At 46.2% G+C, this 27,191-nt stretch overlaps 2 protein-coding genes and 1 pseudogene across 4 annotated transcripts in view; 1 reads left to right on the forward strand and 2 right to left on the reverse strand.

Annotated features, from left to right (window-relative positions):
• LOC311627039 (MOB-like protein phocein) overlaps positions 1-27,191 on the forward strand; it is a 41,879-nt gene that overhangs the window by 8,189 nt on the left and 6,499 nt on the right. Inside the window, exons 1-5 of one of the 2 annotated variants that reach the window (XM_084893147.1) lie at positions 9,206-9,730; positions 14,767-14,829; positions 21,383-21,483; positions 26,841-26,883; positions 27,068-27,154. In XM_084893147.1, the coding sequence (XP_084749273.1) occupies positions 9,389-9,730; positions 14,767-14,829; positions 21,383-21,483; positions 26,841-26,883; positions 27,068-27,154 (636 nt within the window). In that variant the 5' untranslated portion in view covers positions 9,206-9,388. Of the gene's footprint in view, positions 1-9,205; positions 9,731-14,766; positions 14,830-21,382; positions 21,484-26,840; positions 26,884-27,067; positions 27,155-27,191 lie in introns of those variants that run through there. The other variant, XM_084893149.1, reaches the window with a different exon arrangement.
• LOC311626894 (E3 ubiquitin-protein ligase Siah1-like) lies at positions 2,187-3,212 on the reverse strand (the record flags this gene model as incomplete). Its single annotated transcript, XM_084892821.1, has 1 exon — positions 2,187-3,212. One exon carries the CDS (start codon positions 3,210-3,212, stop codon positions 2,187-2,189), a length of 1,026 nt encoding a protein of 341 aa, XP_084748947.1.
• On the reverse strand, positions 18,682-19,455 carry LOC311626711 (small nuclear ribonucleoprotein G-like; annotated as a pseudogene). The gene has a single exon. The product of its transcript is annotated as a small nuclear ribonucleoprotein G-like (transcript).

Genomic DNA, 27,191 nt, shown 5'->3' on the forward strand with positions numbered 1-27,191 from the left:
CCCCCCACCCCGATCAAGGGAGGGCCAGCCAGCCAACCACCTATGGTCCCTCCCTAGACCACTGGCCCCTGATCAGCATTCCCCACCCCATTTGGGGGTGGGGATGGCTGGCCCACCACCCACAGTCCCTCCCCATGGTCATCCCCACCTCCAATCAGCCCCCCAACCCTAATTGGGGAGGGGGGGGCCTGCCAGCCAATCACCTGCAGCCAATTCCCCCAGCCAGATGTGCCCTGATTGGCCCCATTTGGGTGAGCTGGCCCACCAACCTCCTGTTATCTCCTCCTCCCGACAGGCCCAGCCCCAATCCATCCTGATTGGGGCCAGGTTGGCCATACCTCACCCATGCACAAATTTGTGCACTGGGCCTCTAGTCTATATAATAAAAGCCTAAGCAACTAAAATGGTGGAGACACCAAAACTATCAGTTGCTATGATGTGCACTGACCACCAATGAGCAGACACTCAATGCAGGAGCTGCCCCCTGGTAGTCAGTGCACTCCCACAGGGGGCGTGCTGCTCTGCCAGAAGCCAGGCTCATGGCTAGCAAGCACAGCGGTGGTGGCAGAAGCCTCTCCTGGCTCTGCGGCAGCACTAAGGAGCATCGAGCAGTAAGGAGCAAGGGGTTCCGGACTTCGAGAGGGATGTCTGACTCCCAGTATAGAGTAGAGAGTGGGGCTAAACCACCAGGTTAACATCTCCTGAGGGGTCCCGGACTTTGAGAGAATATGTCTGACTGCTGGCATAGGCCTGATCCCCACAGGGCTGTCAGTCGGACATCCCTCGAGGGGTCCTGGACTAGGAGAGGATGCAGGCCAGGCTAAAGGACCCACTCCCCAGTGCATGAAATTTGTATACTGGGCCTCTAGTTTTAAATATATTAGTATTACTATGTGAAGGGCAGTTAGACATAAGCAGAGCAAGGAGCATGGGCTGAGTACAGAAGGTCACCAGGGTGGGAAAGCCCCGGGTGCCAAGGGGCAACATGGGAAAATAAGACCTTGTCTCCAGGAAAACCTTTCTTTCTCAGCATATTGGTGGTCATGCGGTTTAGACCTGACCTTTCATATCGCTGGTCATTCAGTTCAGACCCTCCCCTGACCGTTCCTTCCTGCCATGTTGCTAGTCATGTGGGTTAGACCCTTAGAGGGGGAACCAACAAGGAGGCCAGAAAATGGCCCCTAAGCAGTAAGCCCCCAAGACAATAAGATTCGGACCCACATCAAATACATCTGGACCTCAGTTGTGTTTCAGCTCCAGGCCCAGAAAAGCAGTAAAACCAAATAAGCCAGGTCATGGCTGGTGTCAGGACTAGCTGCACTGACTGACTCCCGGTCCTGGTGTGGACCAGTCAGTGATCAACTGTGGTCCTGCAAGGGCACACCTGGAAAGCCGATACACATTATCTTGGGATCCTCCGCTGAGGCCTCCAGATGCTCTCCAGGAGAACCCAACGTGGCCATCTTTAAGGAGCACCCGAGGGCCTTCCTCCACGCGCTTCACCCAGGTGCCATTTCCTCGCCCTTCTCCTTCCCCTAAGCTCCAAGAGCCCTTCTTTTAACGTGTTTTCTGAAGCCCATTTCTTCTACCTCTGTGACTTTCTGCAAAGAAACTGGTAGAGCACTAACCGGTTTGGCTCAGTGGATAGAGGGTCAGCCTGCGGACTCAAGGTTCCCAGGTTCGATTCTGCTTGAGGGCATGTGCCTTGGTTGCAGGCACATCCCCAGTGGGGAGTGTGTGGGAGGTAGCTGATCGATGCTTCTCTCTCATCAATGTTTCTGACTCTCCCTCTTCCTTCCTCTCTGTAAAAAGTCAATAAAATATACTTAAAAAGAAAAGAAAAGAAAAGAAAAGAAAAGAAAAGAAAAAGTAACTGGTAGAGTTTTGAGTCTTGCCTCTGAATTCTTTCTTAGCCAGATCTTAGGTAGGGGGGTTGCTGAACCAAGGCCTGGTCTGACTCCACCACCTAAGGCTCACTCGGTGCTGTTAGCGCCGCCAGAATAACGCCATGCAGCTGTCTCCTATAGTTAACAGCCTTTCCTTTTTATTTACCTCCGTGCGACTAGCTCCGCCTAACCGAAAGCGTCAGGTGGGCCGGCAGAGGGCTATACACCTATTCTCTGTGAAATCGAATGCAATGTTTTTTTTTAAACACTGGCCAGAAACACGTCCGTCGGGTCGCCCTCTCAGCGCAGGGAGATGGTCACATGGATGCCTAGGTTGCCGTTTTCTGCAAAAAGGTGAGCTACCCTGGCGTCGAAGATGAGACAGTCACTACTCAGGAGGGCTGTTGCGATCCCCTCGTGGATCGACCGGGGCGTGTCCTCCCAGGTCATCCGCCGCCTGTGGCCATGGAGCTCGAGCTTGTAGGCGAACTTGTCGGCCTGCGCGCGCGTCCCCAGGAGCTGCACGATGGCGAAGAACTGCTGGCGGCCGTCGCACTTCTCCTGCTTCTTGAGGACCAGCAGGAAGTGGGAGCCGAAGCAGGCCTGCATCATGACCCAGTCCATGGCCCCAGGCAGGTGGATGTCCGTGGCGAGAAAGACGATGTCCTCGCCCTGCAGGGCCGTGATGGACGCGTGCTGCTGCTCCAGGTGGGGCAGCACGGCGTCCAGCGAGCCCTGCCAGCGGCAGGCGGCGCCGGGGCACGGGCAGGCGAACCAGCGGAACGCGCACAGCTGCTCCTCGTGGCCCGCCTTCTGCGTGGGCGGCAGCGCCCTCTCGCACCCGGACCCGGCGTGCTTGCAGGGGAAGAGGACGGAGCTGGCCACCTTCTCCGTGGCCAGGTTGCGGATGGAGCCCAGGGGGCCCCGGCAGGTGGGGCAGCGGGTGAGCTTGGGGCGGCAGCTGCTGCACACCGGGTGGCCGCTGGCGCACTGCAGCGTGGGCGGCGGCGCGGAGTCGGAGCACACGGGGCACTCGAACAGGCTGGCCGGGTCGCCGTGGGACGCCGTGGTGCCCGGCGGCGTGGGCGCCTCCGGGGACGGCGTGCACTTGGAGGTCCCCCCGGGCAGCGCGGCGGAGGGGCGGCGGCCCATCTGCAGGAGCGTGGCCCAACTGTTCCACATGCTCCGGCCGTGCGTCCGGGGGAGGCGGGAGAGCACCCCAAAGTGCTTGAGACACGATGCCCGGGGAAACCGAGGCTTCTCACCCAAGGCCCGAGCCCGCCGGCCCAGCCACTGGCGCAGCCACTGGCGCAGCCTCCCCGCCATCGCCAACGACACAAACAGGGGAGGCGGCGGTATTCCTGCCAGCGCACAATGCGGGCGGCGCGGGCCGAGAACGCGGTGCCCCGGGCAGAGAACGGCCCGCCGGTTCTGCGGAAACAGCCAGGGACCCGCCACCCCGCCCAGCTGAGCTCTGCCACGTGGGCCGCCTACCTGGCCCCTGCCTCCCCGGCCTGCAGAGCACGTGCCCTCGCCTGTGGTTTCCTTTGTTATTAATCGGAATAATGTATACTGTATAATATATCAAAATAATGTACAGTATTGTAAGTTTGTATCACATTTAAAACTTATTTTAATATATTTTTTATTGAGTTCAGAGAGAGGGAGAGAGAGACAGAAACATCAGTGATGAGCCCAAACCGGTTTGGCTCAGTGGGTAGAGCACCAGCCTGCGGACTGAAAGGTCCCAGGTTCGATTCCCAGTCAAGGGCACATACGTTGGTTGCGGGCATATCCCCAGTGGGGGGCGTGCAGGAGGCAGCTGATTTATGTTTCTCTCTCATCGATGTTTCTATCTCTCTCCCTTCCTCTCTGTAAAAAAACCAATCACATATATTTAAAAAAAAGAAAAGAAACATCAATGATGAGAGGGGGATGGGAGAGGGCCATGAGAGGGGAAAGGGGACATATGTAATACTTTAAGCAATAAAGATTTATTTTTAAAGTGACGAGAGAGAAAGAATCATTGATTGGCTGCTTCCTGCACGCCCTACACCAGGGATCCAGCTTGCAATTCCGGGAATCAAATATCTTGCTTCAAAGGTTGATGCCCAACCACTGAGCCAGGCTGTGGGCTCACATTTTTCTTTATCCGTTCATCCGGCAGATGGACATTTAGGCTGTTTCCACATCTTGGTCAGTGTGAATTGGACATCCGGTTATTTCCACGGCTTTGCCACTGTGGATGATGCTGCGGTTCATAGGGAAGTGCTAATCTGTCTTTGAGATTCCATTTTTGTAGGATGAAATATCTAGAGGAGGACTGCTAGATGGAACTGACAGCTCTGTAACTGGTTTTGAGGAATCTCCATATTGTCTTCCATAGTGGCCCCACCATTTTGCATTCCCACCAACATGGGTCATAAGGTTTTATATATTAGAGCCGTGGTCGGCAAACTGCGGCTTGAGAGCCACATACGGCTCTTTGGCCCCTTGAGTGTGGCTCTTCCACAAAATACCACAGCCTGGGTGAGTCTATTTTGAAGAAGTGGCTTTAGAAGAAGTTTAAGGTTAAAAAATTTGGCTCTCAACAGAAATTTCAATCGTTGTCCTGTTGGTATTTGGCTCTGTTGACTAATGAGTTTGCCGACCGCTGTATTAGAGGCACTAACTTGTCACGTCTGTGTCCTAATTCAATGTGCAGTTTTATGACAATGTCAGAAGTCACACATCATTTGCACAGTATCCTATTGGTTATACAGGTCAGTCCAATTCAGTGCGAGGGAGAACCACACAAATGTGTAAATACCACAAGATAATAACCATTGAGGGCCATCTTGGGGCTGGCTACCACAATCACCAATTAGATCAAATATTCTAGAATTCTAGAGAAAAAGTGCCGCAAAAGTTTAATATTTCAGTCCTCTGTAGTCAAAGTTGTTTAAGTTTGAACTCTTTATTAATCCCAATAATTTTGTCTATGACAATTTTCACAGCAAATAATTTTCAAATATGTTGAAAACATATGTATAAAATCATATAGGCCCTAATTTGTTCAACTATGAACATACATTCCCATGCTTCCCTACTGCTTCACCTTTGCCTGGCCTGGAATGAAATCTCCTGCATCTCCATGATGGCTGATGGAGTCCCAGACTTGGAAATGTTCAGTGGCAGAAAAAGGGACCACCACTTCTGGTGTTTCCTCAAGAGCAAGAAAATCTTCCCCCAAAGTGCTCCATCAGATATCCTTTCATATCTCTTTAGGCTAAATTGGAATCACATGTTTATTCTTTAAAAACAAACAAACTGATTTTAGAGGAAGGGAGGGAAGGAGGGAGGGAAGGAGGGAGGGAGGGAGGGAGAGAGAAAGAAACATCAATTTATTCCACTTATTTATGCATTTGATGGTTGATTCTTGTATATGCCCTGACCAGGGTTTGGACCCACACCTTTGGTATATGGGGACGACACTAGTCTAACCAATTGAGCTATCTGGCCAGGGACATGTTTATTCTTTAACTAAACATTGGCGTACACCAGCAATTTTCAACCAGTGTGCCATGGCAAGAATTTATAACTTGAAATACCTGACTATTTAGTCAGGGTCACTGACCTCTTTTCCCAATTGTTGTCACATAAAAAATGACAATAACCAACACAACAATAGCTGTCCCATATGAATGAATCAATATTATACCTATATATTTTTTTCAGGTCAGCAAAAAAAAAAAAAGGTATATTTTGGAGTGCTGCAGAATTTTAGTAACTAGTTTATGTGTGCCATCAGGTGAAAAAGGTTGAAAATCACTGGCTTAGACAATAGGGATTCATAGTTCAGCTGGAGATGGGTATACCTGTCCCAGGCCCTACAGGGGAAAATGGATACTGAGAAAGATCAAAGTAGGCAACTAACAGGGGCTTAAGACATTTTGCTTTGTAGTATTGTAGTCTACAGCTCCCCCTTTCCCATTAATTTTTATTCTTTGAGGAAAGGAGCTTATACTTCTTATTCGTGTTTCTCAGCTCCTGCTCAGTGTCTTACTACACACAATGGACATTCACTATTTTACTTGGATTTTAAAAATCCCCCCAAAGAATTTCATATTGATAGATATTTTTTAAAATACACTTTTATTGATTTCAGACAGAGGAAGGGAGAGGGGGAGAGAGAGAAAAATATCAATGATGAGGCCCAGCTGGCGTAGCTCAGTGGTTGAGCTTCAACCTATGAATCAGGTGGTCACAGTTCAATTCCCCCTCAGGCTGCATGCCCGGATTGCAGGGCCTGCAAGAGGCAGCTGAACAGTGATTCACTCTCATCATTGATGTTTTTATCTCTCTCCCTCTCCCCCTCTCCCTTCATCTCTACAATAACAATATATTTAAAAACACACACACAAAAACATCAAGGATGAGAGAGAGTCATCAGTGGGCTGCCTCCCTAGGTGCGCGAGGGTTTACTGAAATGGTCGCCATTGTGCACTGGGGAATTGATCCAAACACCCTGGCATGTGCCTTCACTGGGAACTGAACCTTGACCTTCTGGTTCATGGGTCAACGCTCAACCACACTGGCCAGGCTGGATAGATATTTTTGAAATTCCTTATAATACTTTGGATTTATATTTTCTTCTAAAACTCTAAGAGACTTCCAGGAATATTTACTTTTATATTTGCTTTCATGCTCTTTTTTTAAAATTTATTTTATTTTATTGATTTTCACAGAGAGGAAGGGAGAGGGATAGATAGCTAGAAACATCGATAAGAGAGAATCATCGACCAGCTGCCTCCTGCACATCCCCTACCAGGGATGTGCCCGCAACCAAGGTACATGCCCTTGACCGGAATCAAACCCGGGACCTTCCAGTCCACAGGCTGACGCTCTATCCATTGAGTCAAACCAGTTTCGGCTGCTTTCATACTCTTTAAGAGGTAGAGAGAAAGAACTGCTGTGCACTATTTTCATTAAAAAGAGAGAAAGAAAAAGAAACGAAATTTTTATCCCTGACCAGGTAGCTCAGTTGGTTAGAGCAGTGTTTCCCAACCTTCTCTCATGATGAGAATCACCTGGTGGAGTTGTTAAAACACAGATTCCTGAATCCCAACTAAGAAGTGCTAAACTAGAATTTTTGAGAACATATAGGTAAAATTGCATACCTAACTTAGTGCTCTGTATATAACATCTGTGTTAGAGCACTAGTTAAGTATACAATTTTACCTATATGTTCCCCAAAATTCTAGTTTAGCACTTCTTAGTTGGGATTCAGGAATCTGTGTTTTAACAACTCCACCAGGTGATTCTCATCATGAGAGAAGGTTGGGAAACACTGGGTTAGAGCGTCGTCCCAAAACACCGAGGTTGTGGGTTCTTTCTCTGGTTAGGGCACATGCAAGAATCAATCAAGTGGGCACGTCAGTAAACCCTGGGTGCGCGAGGGTTTACTGAAATGGTCGCCTTCGGGCAAGCTGGGTCAGCCCAAGTGGAACAATAAACTGATGTTCCTTTCTCTCCCTCCCCCTCTCTCTAAAATCAATTAAAATTTTTAATAAAAAGGGAAACTTATTTAAAAGCTTGTTCAAAGTCTTTAATCAACAGGCAAGATCATCTAGATCAGTGTTTCCCAAAGTGTGATACGAGAACCCCCAGGGTTAGGGGGAGAGTTTGGTGGGGGTACGCGTTGCTCTGGAGTTTGGTGGGGATATGCACTGCACCGTGCTTAGCTGTGCCTAATTCTACGTTCTCATGAGTACAAGGGGTACTCAGCGATACGAAAATTATAGAAGGGGTACACATATGTCAAAAGTTTGGGAAACACTGATCTAGATTTTCTGGTTCCAGCCCTTAGTTATTTTTTAATTTTCTATATTGCCTTTGAGAAGACCACTCCTCCTTTAATAAAAATATTCCAGTTTTTATATTATTACATGTAACTTGTTATTGACCATGCTCTGTTTTTCTTTTTCTTCTTCTCCCTCCAAATTAATCCTGGTTAGAGGAAGATTTTTGTTTAAAGGTCATAATCTGCAGACGCAGAGGAAATAAAATGTGAAGGTTATGAGCTGGAGATATTTCATCCTAAAGAACAAGGTCTTTCCTCTGAACAAGGCCAGAGTCGACATCGCATGCAACTTTTTGGATTTTTCAAAGAGATGAATGTGTACTTTGTTCCTGAATTAAAAAGCTACTTATTCCTTTTTTCTCTTGTTCTTATCAGATGCACAGTAACAGTATAACAAATATGGATGTAAGAAAATATTAAGGTGAGCCCTTCAATCATAGGTACCCGATATTTTCTGGTCAGGGGCACAGGACATGAGAATTCTAACTTAATCCTTGGAGATGGCTTGTGCACAGACCTACTTAGGACTCTGCTCCTCACACTCGCCCCATGTCTCTTAGGGAGACAACATTTGGGTGCGACTTGTCTTAGATTCTCACTGTATCTAGTAAGAGAACCGTAGATTTGCACCATGTCCCATTGCTAGACACTAAGCAATTTCTGTTTACGGACTGGGTCTTTGCATTCTCCTATTTCGGTGCTGAACACATAACGGGGATTAACAAATAGGTGTTGAATGAATAAACCTTGTGTATCTAGAAGATGGTGATGAAATTAAGAATTAAGTCTTTGATCTTGAAAAGTTACCCGTCTAAACATCTTCAATAAAACAGGAATCTTACTTAAGGCAAACCAACTTCCTATTGTTAAAACTCCCTGAGCCCGAGTTCCACGTATCTGACAGTTATTCAGTTTTGCACACACTCAGTTTAACCCACCTCTCCTCCCGTCTCACACCTTCGGATGATGTTTGTGACCCGGTTCTCACTGCATTCTCCATATACCTTTTCGTGTATGTGATGGGATATCTGATGTTTCCTTCTCTTGGAAATCACCCGGCTGCATGCACTCTTCACCCACTGTATTCCCATTAGGCACCTATCCCAAGGCCTCTCTCATCTTAGATCAAAGGTTTAAGGTTTCTAAGCAGGGAACAAAAAAAAGTTTGCCCCAACTGCCATGATTTCATGACTAAAGAGAACACTTAAAACTTGGAATAAAGAAAACTTGGAATCCTGTAAGATGTACAGCTCCCACCCAGAGGCATTCAGTTGCTCCTCCAGCTTTTTGGCTTGCAACACGAGCTGATTTTGTCTAACGCCCAACACCAGATGTCCGCTGGGCCTCGGGTCATTGGCATCTGGGGCCTTGACGCAAAACGAACTTGTCATTGAAAAAGTCCTTGGCTTTGAAGACGGCGGATGGTGGGAACATCCTTCGACACGCTAAGCCCCAGTCTAGCCTGACCTGACAGTGGGTCCATTTCATGCAGGGTCTTTGGAGCGCCAACAGGGTGCTGGCCCGTTTTCCACTTTGCATGCCTGGGGGGATTTGGGACAGAGTTATGCTTCTGTAGGGGTGTGTGTGCGCAAAGTTTACCGAAACAGTCGCCAATGTGCAAGTTCGGTCCGACTAATGGAACTAACGTAAGCCGGAGGAGATGCGCGCAGAGCGGGCCGCCCCGCCGCTCTGGGTCCCCGCCTTCGGAAAGCCGCCACCAGGCAGCCATCGGCTGTTCCTTCTCCCAACCACCGCCCGCCGCCAGCCGGCCCTTTCCGGGCCTCCGCCCCGCCCTCCCGCCCTGCCCCGCGCGGATCGCGCTGTTCCGCCAGGCGCCGCCCCTCCCCGGCTCCCGTACCCTGGGCGCCGCTCGGCCCCGCCCCCCGCGCAGGCAGTGTCCCCACATCCGGGTACCGACTCCAGCCGCCCAGACTCTGGCACTATGGTCATGGCGGAGGGCACGGCAGTGCTGAGGCGGAACAGGCCGGGCACCAAGGCGCAGGTACCATCGTTGCACCTTTGCTGCGGGGGGGACTCTCGGCGTCGAGCTGCGCCGCCGCTCGAAGCCGGCGGCCCCCGGAGAGGAGGAGGGGCCGGGGCGCGGGCGGGGGCGCGGGCGCCCGGCCTGCTCTTCCGGAGCCGCAGCCCCTCGGTCTGGCCGAGCCGCGGCGGCCCGCGAGGCCTGCGGAGCCCCTTTCGGAGGGCGGGGGCCGCCGAGGCCCGGGGCTGCGGACCTGTCAGGAGGTTCCGCTTGTGCTTGCCTCTCCCCTGAACCCCGGTGGACCTGCGTCGGAGGGGCGCCGCCGGCCCGGGGGACACCTCTGGGCTTCCGGGAGGGTCGGGGCTGCCAGGGAGGGCGGGCGTGTGAACGCAGCCTTCCTCATCCTGGTGTCCAGGTCCTACCTGGTGTATGGTCTTACCTGGTGTATAGCCCTGCCTGGTGCATGGTCCTACCTGGTGTATGGACCTACCTGGCGGTCTTACCTGGTGTCTAGCGTCTAGGTCCTACCTGGCCACTACCAGGTCCTACCTGGCGGGTGACGTTCCCGCCCGGCTTCCCGGTCCAGCTGGTGTAGCCGGATCCGGGCGGCGATCCTGACTCTGCGCCTCCTCCTGCTGTTTGCCTTTGGCGACCTCTCTCTGCAGCTGTTCTCTGGTCCAGCAAGTTCTCATCCTCAGACTGCGACCATTCCTTGTGAATTTCCTTGTTGTTATTTGTGAAGCACAGGAATGTGAACTGATGATCTTCTTACTCGCTTTCAGCAGGGCAATAGTTGGGTGAGTCGGTGCTTATTTAGGTATTGGTTCTTGGGATTTTCAAAAGAGGGATGCCTCACCTTCTTTAAAAAAAAAAATCAAATAGGCATTTAGACTTCATTTGACGAATCTGCCAGCTGAAATGGCTTGAGTAGATGCTCTGAAGTGAGAAGAGGTGTGTTAAAATGGAATTTTAAAGAAAAAGTGGTACAAGTGAAAACAACAAAACAAAACAGAAGCCCACAGAGCCGTGATCATATGCCAGAGAATAGCTTTCAGTATCTTCACAGAATTTTGGGAAAGGGAGTCCTTGCGAAGGAATCCTTGAGATCCAGACACCTGCCCAGATGCATGTTACAGATACGAAAACCGAAGCCCCGAGAATCCACTGTATTTGCTGAGGGTTCCATAGTTTTGCATTCTTAGTGCACCGGTAACTTTTTCTCTTTAAACAAGCTGCTTCTAGGATTGACTTTTAGAGAATTTGGTTTGAAAGTCCTTATTAGAGTCACATTAAGCTGTCAGTTGCCCTGGCAGTTTCGTTGTCATACTACTGGACATTTTTATTTAGGCTTTTTACCCTTTCCAAACTTTCTTTACCTACAGATACTCTCTTAGATATCTTTACTTCTTATTCTGTGGAAACATTGTTTTTTTTCTTTTATTAAATGATCATCTTTTATATTTTGTATTAAAAAAACAAAACGAAGTGAACTCACATTCTGATCATTGTCATCCATTTATATTTACTCAAAAGTTACGAAGTTTGAAAGGAAAGAAAATAATATATTTTAAATTAATGTAATAACATCTGTCTGCTATGAGTAAGTCACATATAAGAAAGCTCTTTTGCTTTTTCCATGTTGTCATAGATCAAGGTTGTTAAATAAAATGTGGCAGAAAAGATTAGGGTTAAAAAAAAAAAAAAAGACTGCTTACACAGTGTGCTGGCTTGTCACACTAATTTCCTTTAGTGAAATGAGTCTATTCCAAGATGACTTATTTAGAGCTATCTGAGTAGTGGAGTATCTTCCTACTTTTTAAAAGAATTGGCACATAGTTGGTTTTCAATAAAAGTTTATTGACTGAATTAGATGAGAACATTCATTAAACCGGATATTTGGTTCCTCCTTTCTGTGTTTAAAGTATATCACAGGTGTGATGAAGCAGAATATTTAATTCCCAATTAACTGTTTTTTACATCTTTTCTGTATATAACTGTTTTCTAACACTTTAATAACAAATGTTATACAAATTAAAAATTATAAAGGTAAATATATGCAGAGTGTATTGATAGAAACATTTTTTGAGTATAAATCATAGGAAGAATTTTAAAATTAATCTTCAATACTATTTAGATGATGTCTAGGAAAAGACATCCTAGAATAATTTCCAGAAAGTTTTCTAAAATTTCATAACACTTAAAAATAAAGTTAGTTCATTTTCATTAATATAGGGAAACTATTTTAAAAAGTGAACAGTCTAAGACACTTAAAAAGGTATACCAATCACCGAGACTGGTTTGGCTCAATGGATAGAGCGTCAGCTTGGGGACCGAAAGGTCCCGGGTTCGATTCCGGTCAAGGGCATGTACTTTGGTTGTGGGCATATTCCCAGTAGGGGGTGTGCAAGAGGCAGCTGATTGATGACTCTCTCTCATCGATGTTTCTAGCTCTCTATCTCTCTCCCTTCCTCTCTATAAAATCAATAAAATGTATTTTTTTAAAAAAAGGTATACCAATCACCTACCTTCAGAACGAAAACATTACTAATATAGTTGAAAATCTATGTATTACATTACATACCCACTCCTCCCAACCAATACTGGGACCATCCTTTTTCTTTATACTTGTATTATATATGCATTATATCCATAAATATGCTTTAGACTTTCTTAAACTTTTTTCTTGTGGTATCATGAATAAAGAATAACACTTTATTCTTGAATTTGCTCCAATTTTTGCTCAAAGTGTTTGGAGACTTATCTATGTTGGTTGATACCCATGTTTATCTATAGGATATAGATAATTTGTTTACAACTACTTTCTCCCCTATTTTTACCTCAGAGACATTTATTGCATATCTACTATGTATTAGGCATTGTGCTACCTACAAAGGATACATAGGTAAATTTTGCTGAAAAATCAAATGGAAAGGTTCTTAATCATTTAGGGAAATGTTTACGAACTGAATTATTTATAGAGGAATTCAGAACCAATGCAAGATGATCCACAAAAATATCCCCCTTATGAGAAGGCTGTTCTATTTGGTGGCTGTTCTATTTTTGATGGGGCTCATATTTTGATTAGATATTTATTTTTATTTTTTAAATATATTTTTATTGATTTCAGAGAGGAAGGGAGAGGAAGAGAGAGATAGAAACATCAATGATGAGAGAGAATCATTGATTGGGTGCCTCCTGCACACCCCACACTGGGGATCAAGCCCACAACCCGGGCATGTGCCCTTGATTGAACTCGAACCTGGGACCCTTTGGTCCACAGGCCAACCAAACCAGCTAAGGCTGTTTAGATATTTAAAACATCCTTAGAATTGGAATAATAATTTATAATGCCTGTTTAAAATAAAATAACACTTGTGCTACTAATACTAGCTATTCCCTATGTAAAAACTAATCAGTTTTATGGTGCCCTGAGATTTTTTTATTTACTTTTATTAATCCTCACCCAAGGACATTTTCCCATTGATTTTTAGAGAGCATGGTAGGGGGTGGGGAGAGAGAAACATCAATGTGGAGAGAGACAGCTATTGGTTGGGGCCAGGAATGGAGCCTACAACTGAGCTACAAGCCAAACTGGCAAGACTTTTAAGTGTAACTTTTTGAGAAGATATTTAACCACTGTAAACAAAAAAGTGGTATTTATCTCCTCAAGTGATACATGTAAGGTTTATGGGAGCCATATTGAGGGATTTGTGTTGAAAAATGTAACTTGTAGTTCAATTAAATATAATCTTGGTGTTCACTTAAAAACCTTGAGTAAGATTTCTTTAACTTATTTATTGACTAGAGGTCTGGTGCATGAAATCGTGCACTTGGGGAGGGGAGGGCGCGTCCCTCAGCCTGGCCTGTGCCTTCTCACAGTCCAGGAGCCCCTCAATCGATGGTCCCAAAGAGGTATGCCCCACTCACCTGCCACAGCACTGCCACCCTGTAGCCTGGGCCTCCCTCTTTCGGGTGATCTAGTGCGCCCTAGAGAAGGAGGCCCCACCCACCAGCTGCAGCCCGCTGATTGGCCTCCCTGCAGGGTGGTCATGGGGCGATGCCCAGGCCCCCGACCAATCACACTGCACCCGCCTTGTGGGTGTCATAGTGTGGTGGTCCAGATGGTCATTCTGCTATTTGGTAGTTCGGTTGATTTGCATATTTCGCATTTATTATTATAGATTATTATAGAGTAGAAGCTTGGCGCACAAAAGACGTGCGTGGGTACCGTCCCTAGGCCTAGCCCACGATTAGGGCCATCTTCCCCGGCAGCTGGCCCTGCCCCCTACCACCACTCACCCAGCTTCCCAGTTTGCCATCAGGTGATTGGAACCTGATAGCCGGGGGCAAGGGACCGAGAGGTAGGCTGGTCCCGTGCCCTTGTGATCCTGTCTCTGCCACTGTCATCCTCAGTGTGTGGGGTGACTGGTGAAGTGGGGGCCTTGACCTGGCTCTGCCAGCATCCCCCACTATCCACCCCCCCCCCCCCCCCCCCGGTCCCCGTTTGCCATCAGGCGATCAGAGCCTGCCGGCCAGGTGGTAGGACCAAGAGGTCCGCCCTTCCGCCTACTTGCCTGTCCCGCCGCCTGCCACCACCCACCCTGGTTCCCCATTCACCATTGGGCAGTTGGAGCCTGCTGGCGGGGGGGGGGACGACGGACACCAAGAGTCGGGTGTTCTCACCCGCTTGTCAGCCCAACCCCCGGTATGGGTTGCCCTCTGTGTAGGGTGACTGGTGTGGTGGGGGTCTTGGCCTGGTGCTGTCCGCATCTCCTGCCACACAATCCCAGGTCCCCATTTGCCATCGGGCAATAGGAGCCTGTGGGCCAGGGGGAGGGACCAAGAGGTGGTCAGTGCACTTCATAGTGACTGGTCAAACGATCATTCTCGTCTTTCTGCCATTGTGGTCTCTAGGCTTTTATTATATAGGATAACTACAATGCTTATAATATGAGCACTTTTCCTCTCCTCTAGTATAACTTTGGATTTTTATTAAGAATTGAAGTTAATCATAATGGTGTTGCATCTTGTGTTTTAACCATAAATTTTTTTTATAGGATTTCTATAATTGGCCTGATGAATCCTTTGATGAAATGGACAGTACACTAGCTGTGCAGCAGGTAATAACAATAGTTTCGTTTGTAACACCAATAAACTAGGCATTTGACCTTCCTTGGTATAGTTAAGTATTCCTATGTCTTTTATTTATTTATTTTTTAAAATAAATCTTTATTGTGCAGATTATTACAGTTGTTCCTCTTTCCCCCCCCATAGCTCCAAATCCACTTGGTTCCCACTCCACCCTTTGCCCTTCCTCTCCCACTCCCCCCCCCTCCGCATTGTCCTTATCCATAGGTGTACGATTTTTGTCCAGTCTCTTCCCGCACCCCTCACATTCCTTTCCCTCTAGAATTGTCAGTCCACTCCCTTTCTATGCCCCTGATTCTATTATATTCACCAGTTTATTCTGTTCATCAGTTTTTTATTCACTTGATATTTAGATTCACTTATTGATAGATATATTTGTTGTTCATAATTTTTATCTTTACCTTTTTCTTCCTCCTCTTAAAGAATACCTTTCAGCAGTTCATATAATACTGGTTTGGCTGTGATGAACTACTTTAGCTTTTTCTTATCTGTGAAGCTCTTTATCTGCCCTTCAATTCTGAATGATAGCTTTGTTGGGTAGAGTAATCTTGGTTGTAGATTCTTGCTATTCATCACTTTGAATATTTCTTGCCACTCCCGTCTGGCCTGCATAGTTTCTTTTTGTAGGTAGCTAACTGTTTTTCTCTTGCTGCTTTTAATATTCTCTCTTTGTCTTTTCCTCTTGGCATTTTAATTATGATGTGTCTTGGTGTGGTCCTCTTTGGATTCCTTTTGTTTGGTGTTCTCTGAGCTTCCTGGACTTGTAGGTCTATCTTTCACCAGATGGGGAAAGTTTTCTGTCATTATTTCTTCAAATAGGTTTTCTGTATCTTTCCCTCTTCTTCTGGCACCCTCATAATTCAGATGTTGATATGCTTGAAGTTGTTCCAGAGGCTCCTTACACTATCTTCAACTTTTTGGATTCTTTTTTCTTTTTGCTTTTTTGGTTGATGTTTTTTACTTCTTTGTATTTCAAATCTTTGACTTGATTCTTGTGATCCTCTAGTCTGCTGATGGATCTCTGTATATTATTTTTTATTTCAGTCAGTGTATGCTTAATTTCTAGTTGGTCCTTTTTCATATCCTCAAGGGCCTTTTCTAGAATATTCTTGAAAAACTTTATAACTATGATTTTGAACTCTATATCCAGTCGTTTGCTTTCTTCCACTTTTTAAAATTTTATTTGCTTTCCTCCATTTCTTTCATTTTGGCTGCTTCCCTGTGTTGATAGAGTGGCTTCATGTGGTAGGTGTCCTATAAGGACTCAGCCTCCCCAGTTACCCTAGGTGGATACTCTTGGTGCATCCCTTTGTGGGCTGTGTGCACAGTCTTGTAGTTAAGCCTTGATTGTTTTTGGTATCACTGGGAGGAATTGCCCTCCAGGCCAATTGGCTGTGATAATCAGCTGTGTCTGTGCTGGGAGAACTTTTGTGCTGAAGACACCCTTATGAGACAAGACTTGCAAAAGCCTCTGTGCTCAGCTTGGATGGGGTGGAGTCTCAGGGCAGAGCAGACAGCAATGGCTTCCCGTCAGCCCTGCCCTAAGAAGCCCTCGGTTCTCAGTGTCCTGCAGTAATCGCTGCAAGCACCTCTGAGAGAAAGCTGCCCTCGAGTTTTTTTTTTTTTTTAAATCAATCTTTATTGTTCATATTATTACAAAGGTTCCTCATTTCTTCCCCCCTCCACCAGGTTCCCACCCCACCCTCTGCCCCCTCCCCATCCCCCATTGTCCTCATCCATAGGTGCACAGTTTATGTTCAGTCTCTTCCTCCCTCCCTTTCCCCGATAGTAAATCCCTTTTCAGATAGTAAATCTGTTACTTAGCATTTTCTCATATCAATAATACCTCCACATCCCCAATGATACACTTCACACAAAAGACATTTTTAAATAGGTCAACCAGCCTCATCCAGGCCCCACCCAAGGCACTCACAGATCAACACCCCAGCGCTATATTAACTCAACACATCCAGATGTAAGCCTTCATCACTTGATTCAGCAGACCCTCAAGTTCCCGCAAAAGTTTCCAGCCATGTCTGAGAGGCAGCCGTGGGCAGGTACAGGCGAGGAGCGAGCTGTTTCGGGCCTGGCTGCTCCGGGCCTGGCCTCTGTTGCTCTGGTTCGTTCCACAACCAGCTGCTCCGGGTCTGGTCACTGCCGCTCCCGACCTAGTTGCTCTGGACTTGGCTGTTGCTGCTACAGGCCTGGCCGCACCCGACCCGGCTGCTCTGGGCCCGGTTGCTCCGGTCCCGGCCGCTCCGGGCCTGGCCGCTCCCAGCCTGTCAGCCGCTGCTCCGGGCCTGGCCGCACCAGACCCGGCTGCTCCGGGCCTGGCCGCTCCCAGCCTGGCAGCTGCTGCTCCGGGCCTGGCCGCTCCCAGCCTGGCAGCCACTGCTCCGGGCCTGGCCGCACCAGACCCGGCTGCTCCGGGCCTGGCCGCTCCCAGCCTGGCAGCCGCTTCTCCAGGCCTGGCCACTCCCAGCCTGGCAGCCACTGCTCTGGGCCTGGCCGCACCAGACCCGGCTGCTCCGGGCCTGGCCGCTCCCAGCCTGGCAGCTGCTGCTCCGGGCCTGGCCGCTCCCAGCCTGGCAGCCGCTGCTCCTGGCCTGGCCGCACCAGACCCGGCTGCTCCGGGCCTGGCCGCTCCCAGCCTGGCTGCCCTCGAGTTTTGCCTGCTGTCAGACAGTTCATTTTCTCCCCAAATGAGTCTGGATCCCCAGAGTGTTGCCTGGCACTGGAGTTCAGAGCAGTCGGGAGCTTTTGTCTCCCTCCCAGTTGAAAAAGCCAGCTGTGTTCTCAGTTGCCAGCCCTCGCCACACGCGCGCCTCATACCTCTGCCTTCTGTAGCTCCTCTGAGTCTCAGTGTGTTTTTCTCTTTCCTTCCAGTTGTAGAATTTCCACTCAGCTAGCCTTCCTGTGGTTCTGGATGATGTCCGTTTTGTCTTTTAGTTGTAGTTTTGAAATTGTTGTGCAAAGCAGCAGTTTAAGTATTTACCTATGCCGCCATCTTGGTTTCTCCTCATTCCTATTTCTTTTAGCAAAAACCAGAATCCATGGAATTAATGAATGGCCATTTAAAACTTTTATCAACCTTCATTTTGTTTTAAGATGGCATATATATTTTAAAAATTTCTTTATTGATTAAGTTATCACATATTTGTCCTCAACCCCCCATTCTAATCCCTCCCCACACACACTCATGCCCCCACTCTCCTGTTGTCCTCAACCACTCGTTAGGCTCATATGTATGCACATAAGTCCTTTGGTTGTTCTCTCCCTTTTATCCCCACCCTCCCTCTGAGGTCCAACAGTCTGACTCAGCTCCTTATCTCTGAGTTTGTTCTTGTTCATTAGTCTATGTTGTTCACCATTTCCCCTAGATGAGTGAGATTATGTCCTACTGGAAATATACTTATAAGAATAAAAAATGAGACAAGCAATAATCGTTACGCTGAAAGGCATACGAATCAGTCTGTAGAGAGTTTCTTTCTGGGCCACCAGTTCTTTTGAGACTCAATTTCAACGTCAAACAGTTCCTTATGTGTACATGTCAGCAATGATATTTCAGTTCTCAATGGTGGGCAAGATGACATATTAAACTATAATCAAACTTAAATATATTTTAATGTCTTAAAATATGTTAATCTGTACTGTATTAGTGTACCAAATTTGATTTTACAGTGAACTTAATTCAAAATTGAATACTAAATTAGAATAACATTAAATAGAAATAGCAAATTGATTTGGTGACTGAACCCTTGCGAACATGTACCTAAGCTTTACTTTTTTTTTTTTTTAACCATTTTTTAAAATCCTCACCAGAAGATAGGTTTATTGATTTTAGAGAGAGAAGTGCGGGTGAGGGAGAAACTGATTGGTTGCCTCTTATATGTGCCCCTGCTGGGCATTGAACCCTCAACCGGTTTTGGCCGATCAATACAAAAGTTTATTTAACAAAAGTTCAATGTGAAAATGGACAGGACTCTATTTTTATATTGTAGTCAAACAGGTTCTGTGGAGGGGGGACATGTGGAAGCAATTGATTTCTCTGGTAACTACAGCCATTCTTCCTACTTGTTCCAAGGCTTCTAACATGATGATACCATTTCCTCGTATTACCACATTCCAGTGTTGGTTTGTTGCCCACCAGTTGCCATCTCCAAACATTCATCTATCAAGATTCATAAAGGGATCAAATCCCCGTAATATTCCTTGGACATGTCTGCCACCATTTAATTTCAATGATAACTTCTTGTCCATAAATTTTTTTAAGTTGGGAGGGTGAGCTTTGCTCATGGTGTCCAAGCGAGCTCAAAGATACTTCCAAACGGAATTCGCGGCTCTCTGGCGCTCCCGCAGTAGGCCCGGCGTTTTGCGTCTCGGGTTTTCTTTCTTTTTTTTAAATATGTTTTTAATTAATTTCAGAGAGAGGAAGGGAGAGGGAGTTAGAAACATCAATGAAGAGAGATAATTATTGATGGGCTGCCTCCTGCACGCCCCCTACTGGGGATCAAACCTGCAACCCAGGCATGTGCCCTGAGTGGGAATTGAACCGAGATCTCCTGGTTCATAGGTCAAAGCTCAACTACTGAAATACGCTGGCCAGACTCTGGGTTTTCCTGTTTGGCATTCACTCTGCTTTATTTATTATGATAAAAAATATATAAAATTCACCACTTTTTCCCATTTTAAGTGTACAGTTTTGTGGTGTTAAGTACATTCACATTTTATACAGTCATTACCACCTCCATCTATCTTGAGAATTTTTCATCTTGTCCAACTGAAACTTTGTACCCATTAAACAATCACTCCCCATTAGCCTATTCACCTTCTTGAATTTGTAGTTTTTGTCTTTTCCTAACTTGGAAACTTTTTAGCCATTATTAATTCAGATATATTTATTAGCACCACATGCTTTTTCTTTTTGTGGGATGATGGTGACATGACTATTAAGTCTTTTGTTATTGTCTTTCAAGTTCTTAAGGCTTTGTTTATTATTTTTATTCCTTTTCATTTCTGTTGTTCCGATTGGATAATACCTATTTATAAGTTTATTGATTCTTTATTGTGTCATCTCCATTCTGCTATTGAGTTCAGTGAGTGTTTTACTTTGGTGGTTATGTTTTCCAGTTCTAAAATTTCCATTTGGCACTCAGTCGATGTTGCTTAGTGGTTGAGAGTCAAACTGTAAACGAGGAGGTCACAGTTTGATTCCTGGGCGGGGCGTGTGCCTGGTTACGGGCTCAGTGCCAGTGTGGGGCGTGTAGGAGGCGGCCAATCAGTGATTCTTTCTCATCATTGATGTTTCTATCTCTCTCTCCCTCTCCCTTCTTCTCTGAAGTAAATAAAAATATATTTTAAAAAAAGAATTAAAAATCACTGTAGCAGTAAAATTAAAAAAAAAATAAAATTTCCATTTGGCTCTTTTTATTTTTCTTTATTGATATTTTAATTTCAAGTGTTTGTAGTTTTCAAGCAGTTTTTAAATAACTGTTTTAAAGTGTTTGTCAGGTAATTTCCAATATCTGTGTCATCTTATCATTGGTGTCTTGTGCTCGTTTTTCCCCATGATAATTGAGATTTCATTGTATTTGTATGCCAACAAATTCTGGATTATATCCTGGACATTTTGAATATTATGTTTACACTCTGGTCTTATTTAACCCATCGGAGAATGTGATGTTTTTTGTTATAGCAGGCATTTGACTTTGTTAGATACTGGTTGCAAGTTCCAACTGAACTGAGGTTCTAATGTCATTTTAGTTTTCAAAACCTTTTACATCTGTTGTGTGTGTATGCACACCAACCTGTTGTCAGCCTAGGTGGAGGTATATCCATTAGCTCAGTTCTCAAAGTCTATCAGATATTAATTAGGATAAGTCCATGCACGCACTGTGCACACATCAGGATTGCACCCAGGAGTTCATAACCAGCTCTATGGGATTATTTACTTTAAAAAAAAATGGTTTTCATTGATTTTTAGAGAGAGAAAGAAAGAGGGGAGAGAGAGAGGGAAAGAAAGAAAACCATGCCTCCTGCACACTCCCTACGAGGCCAAAACCTGGGTATGTGCCCTGACCGGGAATTGAACTATGACCTCCTGGTTCATAAGTCGATGCTCAATCACTGAGCCATGCTGGCCAGGCAAGAGCATTTAAAAAAAAAAAAAAAAAAAAAATATATATATATATATATATATATATATATATATATATATATATATTTATTTATTTATTTATTTTATTGATTTTTCTACAGAGAGGAAGGGAGTGGGATAAAGAGTGAGAAACATCGATCAGCTGCCTCTTGCACACCCTCTACTGGGGATGTGCCTGCAACCAAGATACATGCTCTTGACTGGAATCGTACCTGGAACCTTTCAGTCCTCAGGCTGACACTCTATCCACTGAGCCAAACTGGTTAGGGCAAACAGTTTTTATATGTTAAAAAATTATACATGTTTATTATAAAATTTTCCATGTAGTATAATATTTTAATTAACTAAAAGAACTTCTTTGTTTATAGTATATTCAACAGAACATAAGAGCAGATTGTTCCAATATTGACAAAATTCTTGAACCACCTGAAGGCCAGGATGAAGGTGTATGGAAGTATGAACATTTAAGGTAAGTCCTTATGATATATCAAAATAATAATAGTACTTATCAGTAAAAAATAATCTTTAATGTTAATTATGAATTATAGATAAAAGCATTATTAATTGCAAAACAAAGAACAAATTCTAAAGCTTTTATATTTTTAGTGTTATAAAGTTTTTTCAATTTTGATATTTACTGATTATTTTTTACATTTATGGATTTGGGCGTTATGTTTTTACACAGTTTTCCTTAATCATATCCTTTAACCACAAATGCATTATTTCCATTTACCTACTCATGAATAACTATCTCTCTCTAGAGCAGTGGTTATCAACCTTTCTAATGCCATGACCCTTTAATACAGTTCCTCATGTTGTGGTGACCCCCAGCCATAAAATTATTTTCGTTGCTACTTCATAACTGTATACATAATTTAATAATTTTTATTTTTATTTTTAAAAAATATTTTATTGATTTTTTTTTTTTAAATCAATCTTTATTGTTCATATTATTACAAAGGTTCCTCATTTCTTCCCCCCTCCACCAGGTTCCCACCCCACCCTCTGCCCCCTCCCCATCCCCCATTGTCCTCATCCATAGGTGCACAGTTTATGTTCAGTCTCTTCCTCCCTCCCTTTCCCCGATAGTAAATCCCTTTTCAGATAGTAAATCTGTTACTTAGCATTTTCTCATATCAATAATACCTCCACATGCCCAATGATACACTTCACACAAAAGACATTTTCAAATAGGTCAACCATCCTCATCCAGGCCCCACCCAAGGCACTCACAGATCAACACCCCAGCGCTATACTAACTCAACACATCCAGATCTAAGCCTTCATCACTTGATTCAGCAGACCCTCAAGTTCCCGCAAAAGTTTCCAGCCATGTCTGAGAGGCAGCCGTGGGCAGGTACAGGCGAGGAGCGAGCTGTTTCGGGCCTGGCTGCTCCGGGCCTGGCCTCTGTTGCTCTGGTTCGTTCCACAACCAGCTGCTCCGGGTCTGGTCACTGCCGCTCCCGACCTAGTTGCTCTGGACTTGGCTGTTGCTGCTACAGGCCTGGCCGCACCCGACCCGGCTGCTCTGGGACCGGTTGCTCCGGTCCTGGCTGCTCCGGGCCTGTCAGCCGCTGCTCCGGGCCTGGCCGCTCCCAGCCTGGCAGCCACTGCTCCTGGCCTGGCCGCACCAGACCCGGCTGCTCCGGGCCTGGCCGCTCCCAGCCTGGCAGCCGCTGCTCCGGGCCTGGCCGCACCAGACCCGGCTGCTCCGGGCCTGGCCGCTCCCAGCCTGGCAGCCGCTGCTCCGGGCCTGGCCGCTCCCAGCCTGGCAGCCGCTGCTCCGGGCCTGGCCGCACCAGACCCGGCTGCTCCGGGCCTGGCCGCTCCCAGCCTGGCAGCCGCTGCTCCGGGCCTGGCCGCACCAGACCCGGCTGCTCCGGGCCTGGCCGCTCCCAGCCTGGCAGCCGCTGCTCCTGGCCTGGCTGCTCCCAGCCTGGCAGCCACTGCTCCTGGCCTGGCCGCACCAGACCCGGCTGCTCCGGGCCTGGCCGCTCCCAGCCTGGCAGCCGCTGCTCCGGGCCTGGCCGCTCCCAGCCTGGCAGCCACTGCTCCTGGCCTGGCCGCATCAGACCCGGCTGCTCCGGGCCTGGCTGCTCCCTGCCTGGCAGCTGCTGCTCCGGGCCTGGCCGCACCAGACCCAGCTGCTCCGGGCCTGGCCGCTCCTAGCCTGGCCGCCGCTGTTCTAGGCCTGGCCACACCAGACCCAGCTGCTCCGGGCCTGGCCGCTCCTAGCCTGGCCGCCGCTGTTCCAGGCCTGGCCACACCAGACCCAGCTGCTCCGAGCCTGGCCGCTCCCAGCCTGGATGCTCCGTGCTTGGCTACTGCTGTTCTGGGCCTGGCTGCTCCCAACCCAGCTGCTCTGGGCCGGGCTTCTCTGGGCCCAGCCACTCCGTGTCTGGGTGTTCCTGGACTGGCCACCCTGGGCTTGGCCGCCTCTGCCTCAGGCCTGGCTGCCACTGCCCCAGGTCTGGCTGCTCCAGTGCTGGCCGTTGATGCTCTTGTTCTGGCTGCTGCTGCTCTGGGGCCTGGCCACTGCTGCTCCGGGCCCAGCTGCCACTGCCTTGTGCCTGGCCACTCTAGGCCTGGTCGCCGCTGTTCCAATATTCTGTCCCTTTTTTCTCTTTTTTTTTTTTCTTTTTAAAAAAACAAAAACAAAATGCATTTATGTTGCAATGTTGGCTGGTGCGTTGAGTTCTGACTTAGTCTTTGATTTTTCAAGATCTTCTTTGTATTCTTTCTTAAGTAATTTTACTATCATTTGCTCTCACTTGATTTCTTCACATTGAGAACTTCTTTGGTTTCTTCCTCCTTGTCCTGGGAGCTCAGCAGGTTGGCCTGTGGCACCCCTTTGTTCTCCGCGGGCTCCCGCGCTGCTCCAGCCTGTTGCCGGGGTCGGCGCCGCCCAGGAAGCAGCCCCTGTCCTTGGCTCCGTTGCCCGCGCTCAGCAGTCGAAGGCTCAGGGGCACCCCCCCCACTGGGGGCCCCGTCGCCCGGCTCCTTGCTGGCACCCGGCTGGCAGGTGTCCGGCAGGGGCTCCTGCTCCTCGTGGCGTTCCTCCAGTCTGGGGCTTTCTTTCTCCCTCCCACTAGGGGAGTCCAGGATCAGAGTCAACAGACTGTCCTCTGCTCACAGTGTGCGCCACTCCGGGGGCTCGGCCTTTCGCCGCGCTCCCAGGACTCCACCTCACAGCTCCGTCTCCACCTCACAGCTCCGTCTCCCCCTGTCCGAGCCTGGGTCCCCAGGGACTGGCCCAGACCTGGAGTTCGGGGCGGTCTGGACTGAGGCTCAGTGCCGCCGGAGGCCCTGTTCCTTCCGGCTAGGGTAATCCAGCATCAGAGTCAACATTCAGTCCTCTGCGCGCCATGTGCGCGCGACTCCGGGGGCCCCGCATTTCGCCGTCCCCCGGGATTGTCTCCCCCTGCCGGAGCCTGGGTCCCCAGGGTCTGGCACATAACTTGGGGCTCAGCGCTGCCGGTTCGGGGGTTCAGCCCAGGCTGGGGGTTCTATTTCCTTCCTGCTAGGGAACGCCAGGCAGCACCCAGCCCTCTCCTCCTCTCCGGCTGCGACCTCTCCGCGCGCGCGTGCGTGCGAGCGCGCAGCATGTCTCCGTACCTTAGGCTTTTTTTCAGCTCCTCTGATTTTCCTTCTGGTTTTCTCCCTCCTTCCTATTGTAGAGTTTTCAGTCAGTCGACTACCTGTAGCTCTGGGCAATGTCCACTCTACATTTTAGTTGTATTCCCTTGAAATTGTTGTGAGCTGCTGCGGCTAGGTGTATACCCGAGCAGCCATCTTGGATCCTCTGTTATTGATTTTTTTACAGAGAGGAAGAGAGAGGGATAGAGAGTTAGAAACATCGATGAGAGAGAATCATCGATCAGATGCCTCTTGCACACCTCCTACTGGGGATGTCCCCACAACCAAGGTACATGCCCTTGACTGGAATCGAACTTGGGACCTTTCAGTCAGCAGGCCAACGCTCTATCCACTGAGCCAAACCGGTTTTGGCAATTTAATAATTTTAAAATTAATTATTATTAATTAATAATAATAATAACAACAACAACAATAATAATTTTGTGGTTGGGGGTCACCACAACATGAGGAACTGTATTAAAGGGTCGTGGCATTACAAAGGTTGAGAACCACTGCTCTAGAGGATCATGTCAAGCTCCTGGTATAGGCTTGGTATTTGATGAGTTACCTATTAACTACTGTGAACTTTAGTCTTCCCTTTGGAAAATATAGATTAATTGTAATCCTGCAATAAGGAGTTTTGGAGCTTTTCATAATATCCTTTGAATGAGAAAATTTATGATGAGTGAAGGAGTAGTTAACTAGAGTTAACTTTAGAAGCAGCTATATCCTGATGTTACTAGTTGGTTTCTTAAACTTATCAACTTTCTAATATAAATGTGAGTTGAGATGAGTTGATAGGTTAAATATGGATGTATGTTCATTGGGGTTTGTTACTTTTGAGTTGATTTAAACATAATAAATGTAGTTTGACTTTTCTCCAGTAACTTAGGCACATTTTCTGTGATGAGTGCCTCAATTTGTAAATGAGGTATTTTTTAAAATTGATGTTGCAGGCAAGTTGTCTATATTTTGTTTGATGGGGAAACACAGCAGTGAGTAACTAATTTGTTAGAATTTTTAGAGGGAACATTTAGTATTTTGACAGTTAATGAAGTAAGTTATTTTTGTGTCATAAAATATTTTTTGAGCACTTAACAGCGTTCCAAGAATTGTTCTAGGCTTAAAATTCTCAATTTGGAAATTTCATTCATTCATTCATTTATTTAAAATACATCTTTATTGATTTCAGAGAGGAAGGGATAGTTAGAGAGAGAAACATCAATGATGAGAGAGAATCATTGATTGGCTGCCTCCTGCACATCCCCTAGTGGGGATCAAGCCCCCAACCCAGGCATGTGCCCTTGACCGGAATTGAACCTGGGACCCTTCAGTCTGCAGGCTGATGCTCTATCCACTGAGCCAAACCAGCCAGGGCTCAATTTGGAAATTTTAGAAGGAAAAAATGTCATGACAAAATGACCATGATCTGTTCAGTGACAAAAAAGCAAGTTACAAAATTGTGTATATGAATATATTTTAAATCATTACTATATATAAAATCAAATTTGCTATAAATTATCTTTTCGAAAGAGGTAGTGGAATTATGGAAGATGTTCTATGTTATGATTGAAGATTTTACAAAGACGTGTGTAGTCATAACAAAACTTGTAAAATACGTAGTATAAAAAGTGTAGTCATTTTTGTATATCTGTTTGCATATGGGTATATAAACGCATATAATTTTATACGTAACTGGAATCTTACTGTGAGTATAAATATATGTCCTTTGCCAACATTTTATTACTCTTCACTTGCTAATTTAGAATGTTAAAAAAAAGTTCTTTTATGTATATGGTTTTCGTGAACATCTCTGAACATATATCTGCATATTATTCTGATTATTTAATTAGAATTAGTTCTTAGGAGAATGACTTAGTAAAAAAAAAAAAGACATTTTTTAAGTGCCCTGGTAAATTTTTCTAAAATACTTCTCAGTAAAATTGTATCAATTTTCAGTGTTAAGAGTGATCAAGTTCTTGAACTCTGATATTGACCTTATTTATGATCATTTGTTTTGAATTTTGTTTATTAATCTGTATGTCTTTGTAGGAAATGTGCCATATAAATTCATATGTTGTTGATGAGGGAGGATGGACGGTACTGGTAGGGTACTGTATTTTAAATTAATGTTCTAAATACAATGTGGAAAGTACATAAGACTTTTCATTTATATATTTGAATTTTTAGGCAATTCTGTCTTGAGCTCAATGGACTTGCTGTCAAACTTCAGGTAACATTTTCAAGTTAAAGTTATAATAGAAAGTTCTCATTTCCCCTCCTAATTTTATAACTTAATGTGCTTAAAAGGCTTATCTAACTAAGATTTCTAATTAGAATTGTACATGCAAATGTAGTAACCCCAATGATAAACTTGTTAATTGCTTTACATATTAAGAAATGTAACATTTTAACAGAGTGAATGCCATCCAGACACATGTACTCAGATGACAGCGACTGAGCAGTGGATTTTTCTTTGTGCAGCTCATAAAACTCCAAAAGAGGTGAGAATTCATAAAGCAGAATGGCTAATAAAATGCC

The sequence above is a fragment of the Pipistrellus hanaki genome (genome assembly GCF_964339955.1).
Source record: "Pipistrellus hanaki genome assembly, chromosome: 8".
Lineage (NCBI taxonomy): Eukaryota > Metazoa > Chordata > Mammalia > Chiroptera > Vespertilionidae > Pipistrellus > Pipistrellus hanaki.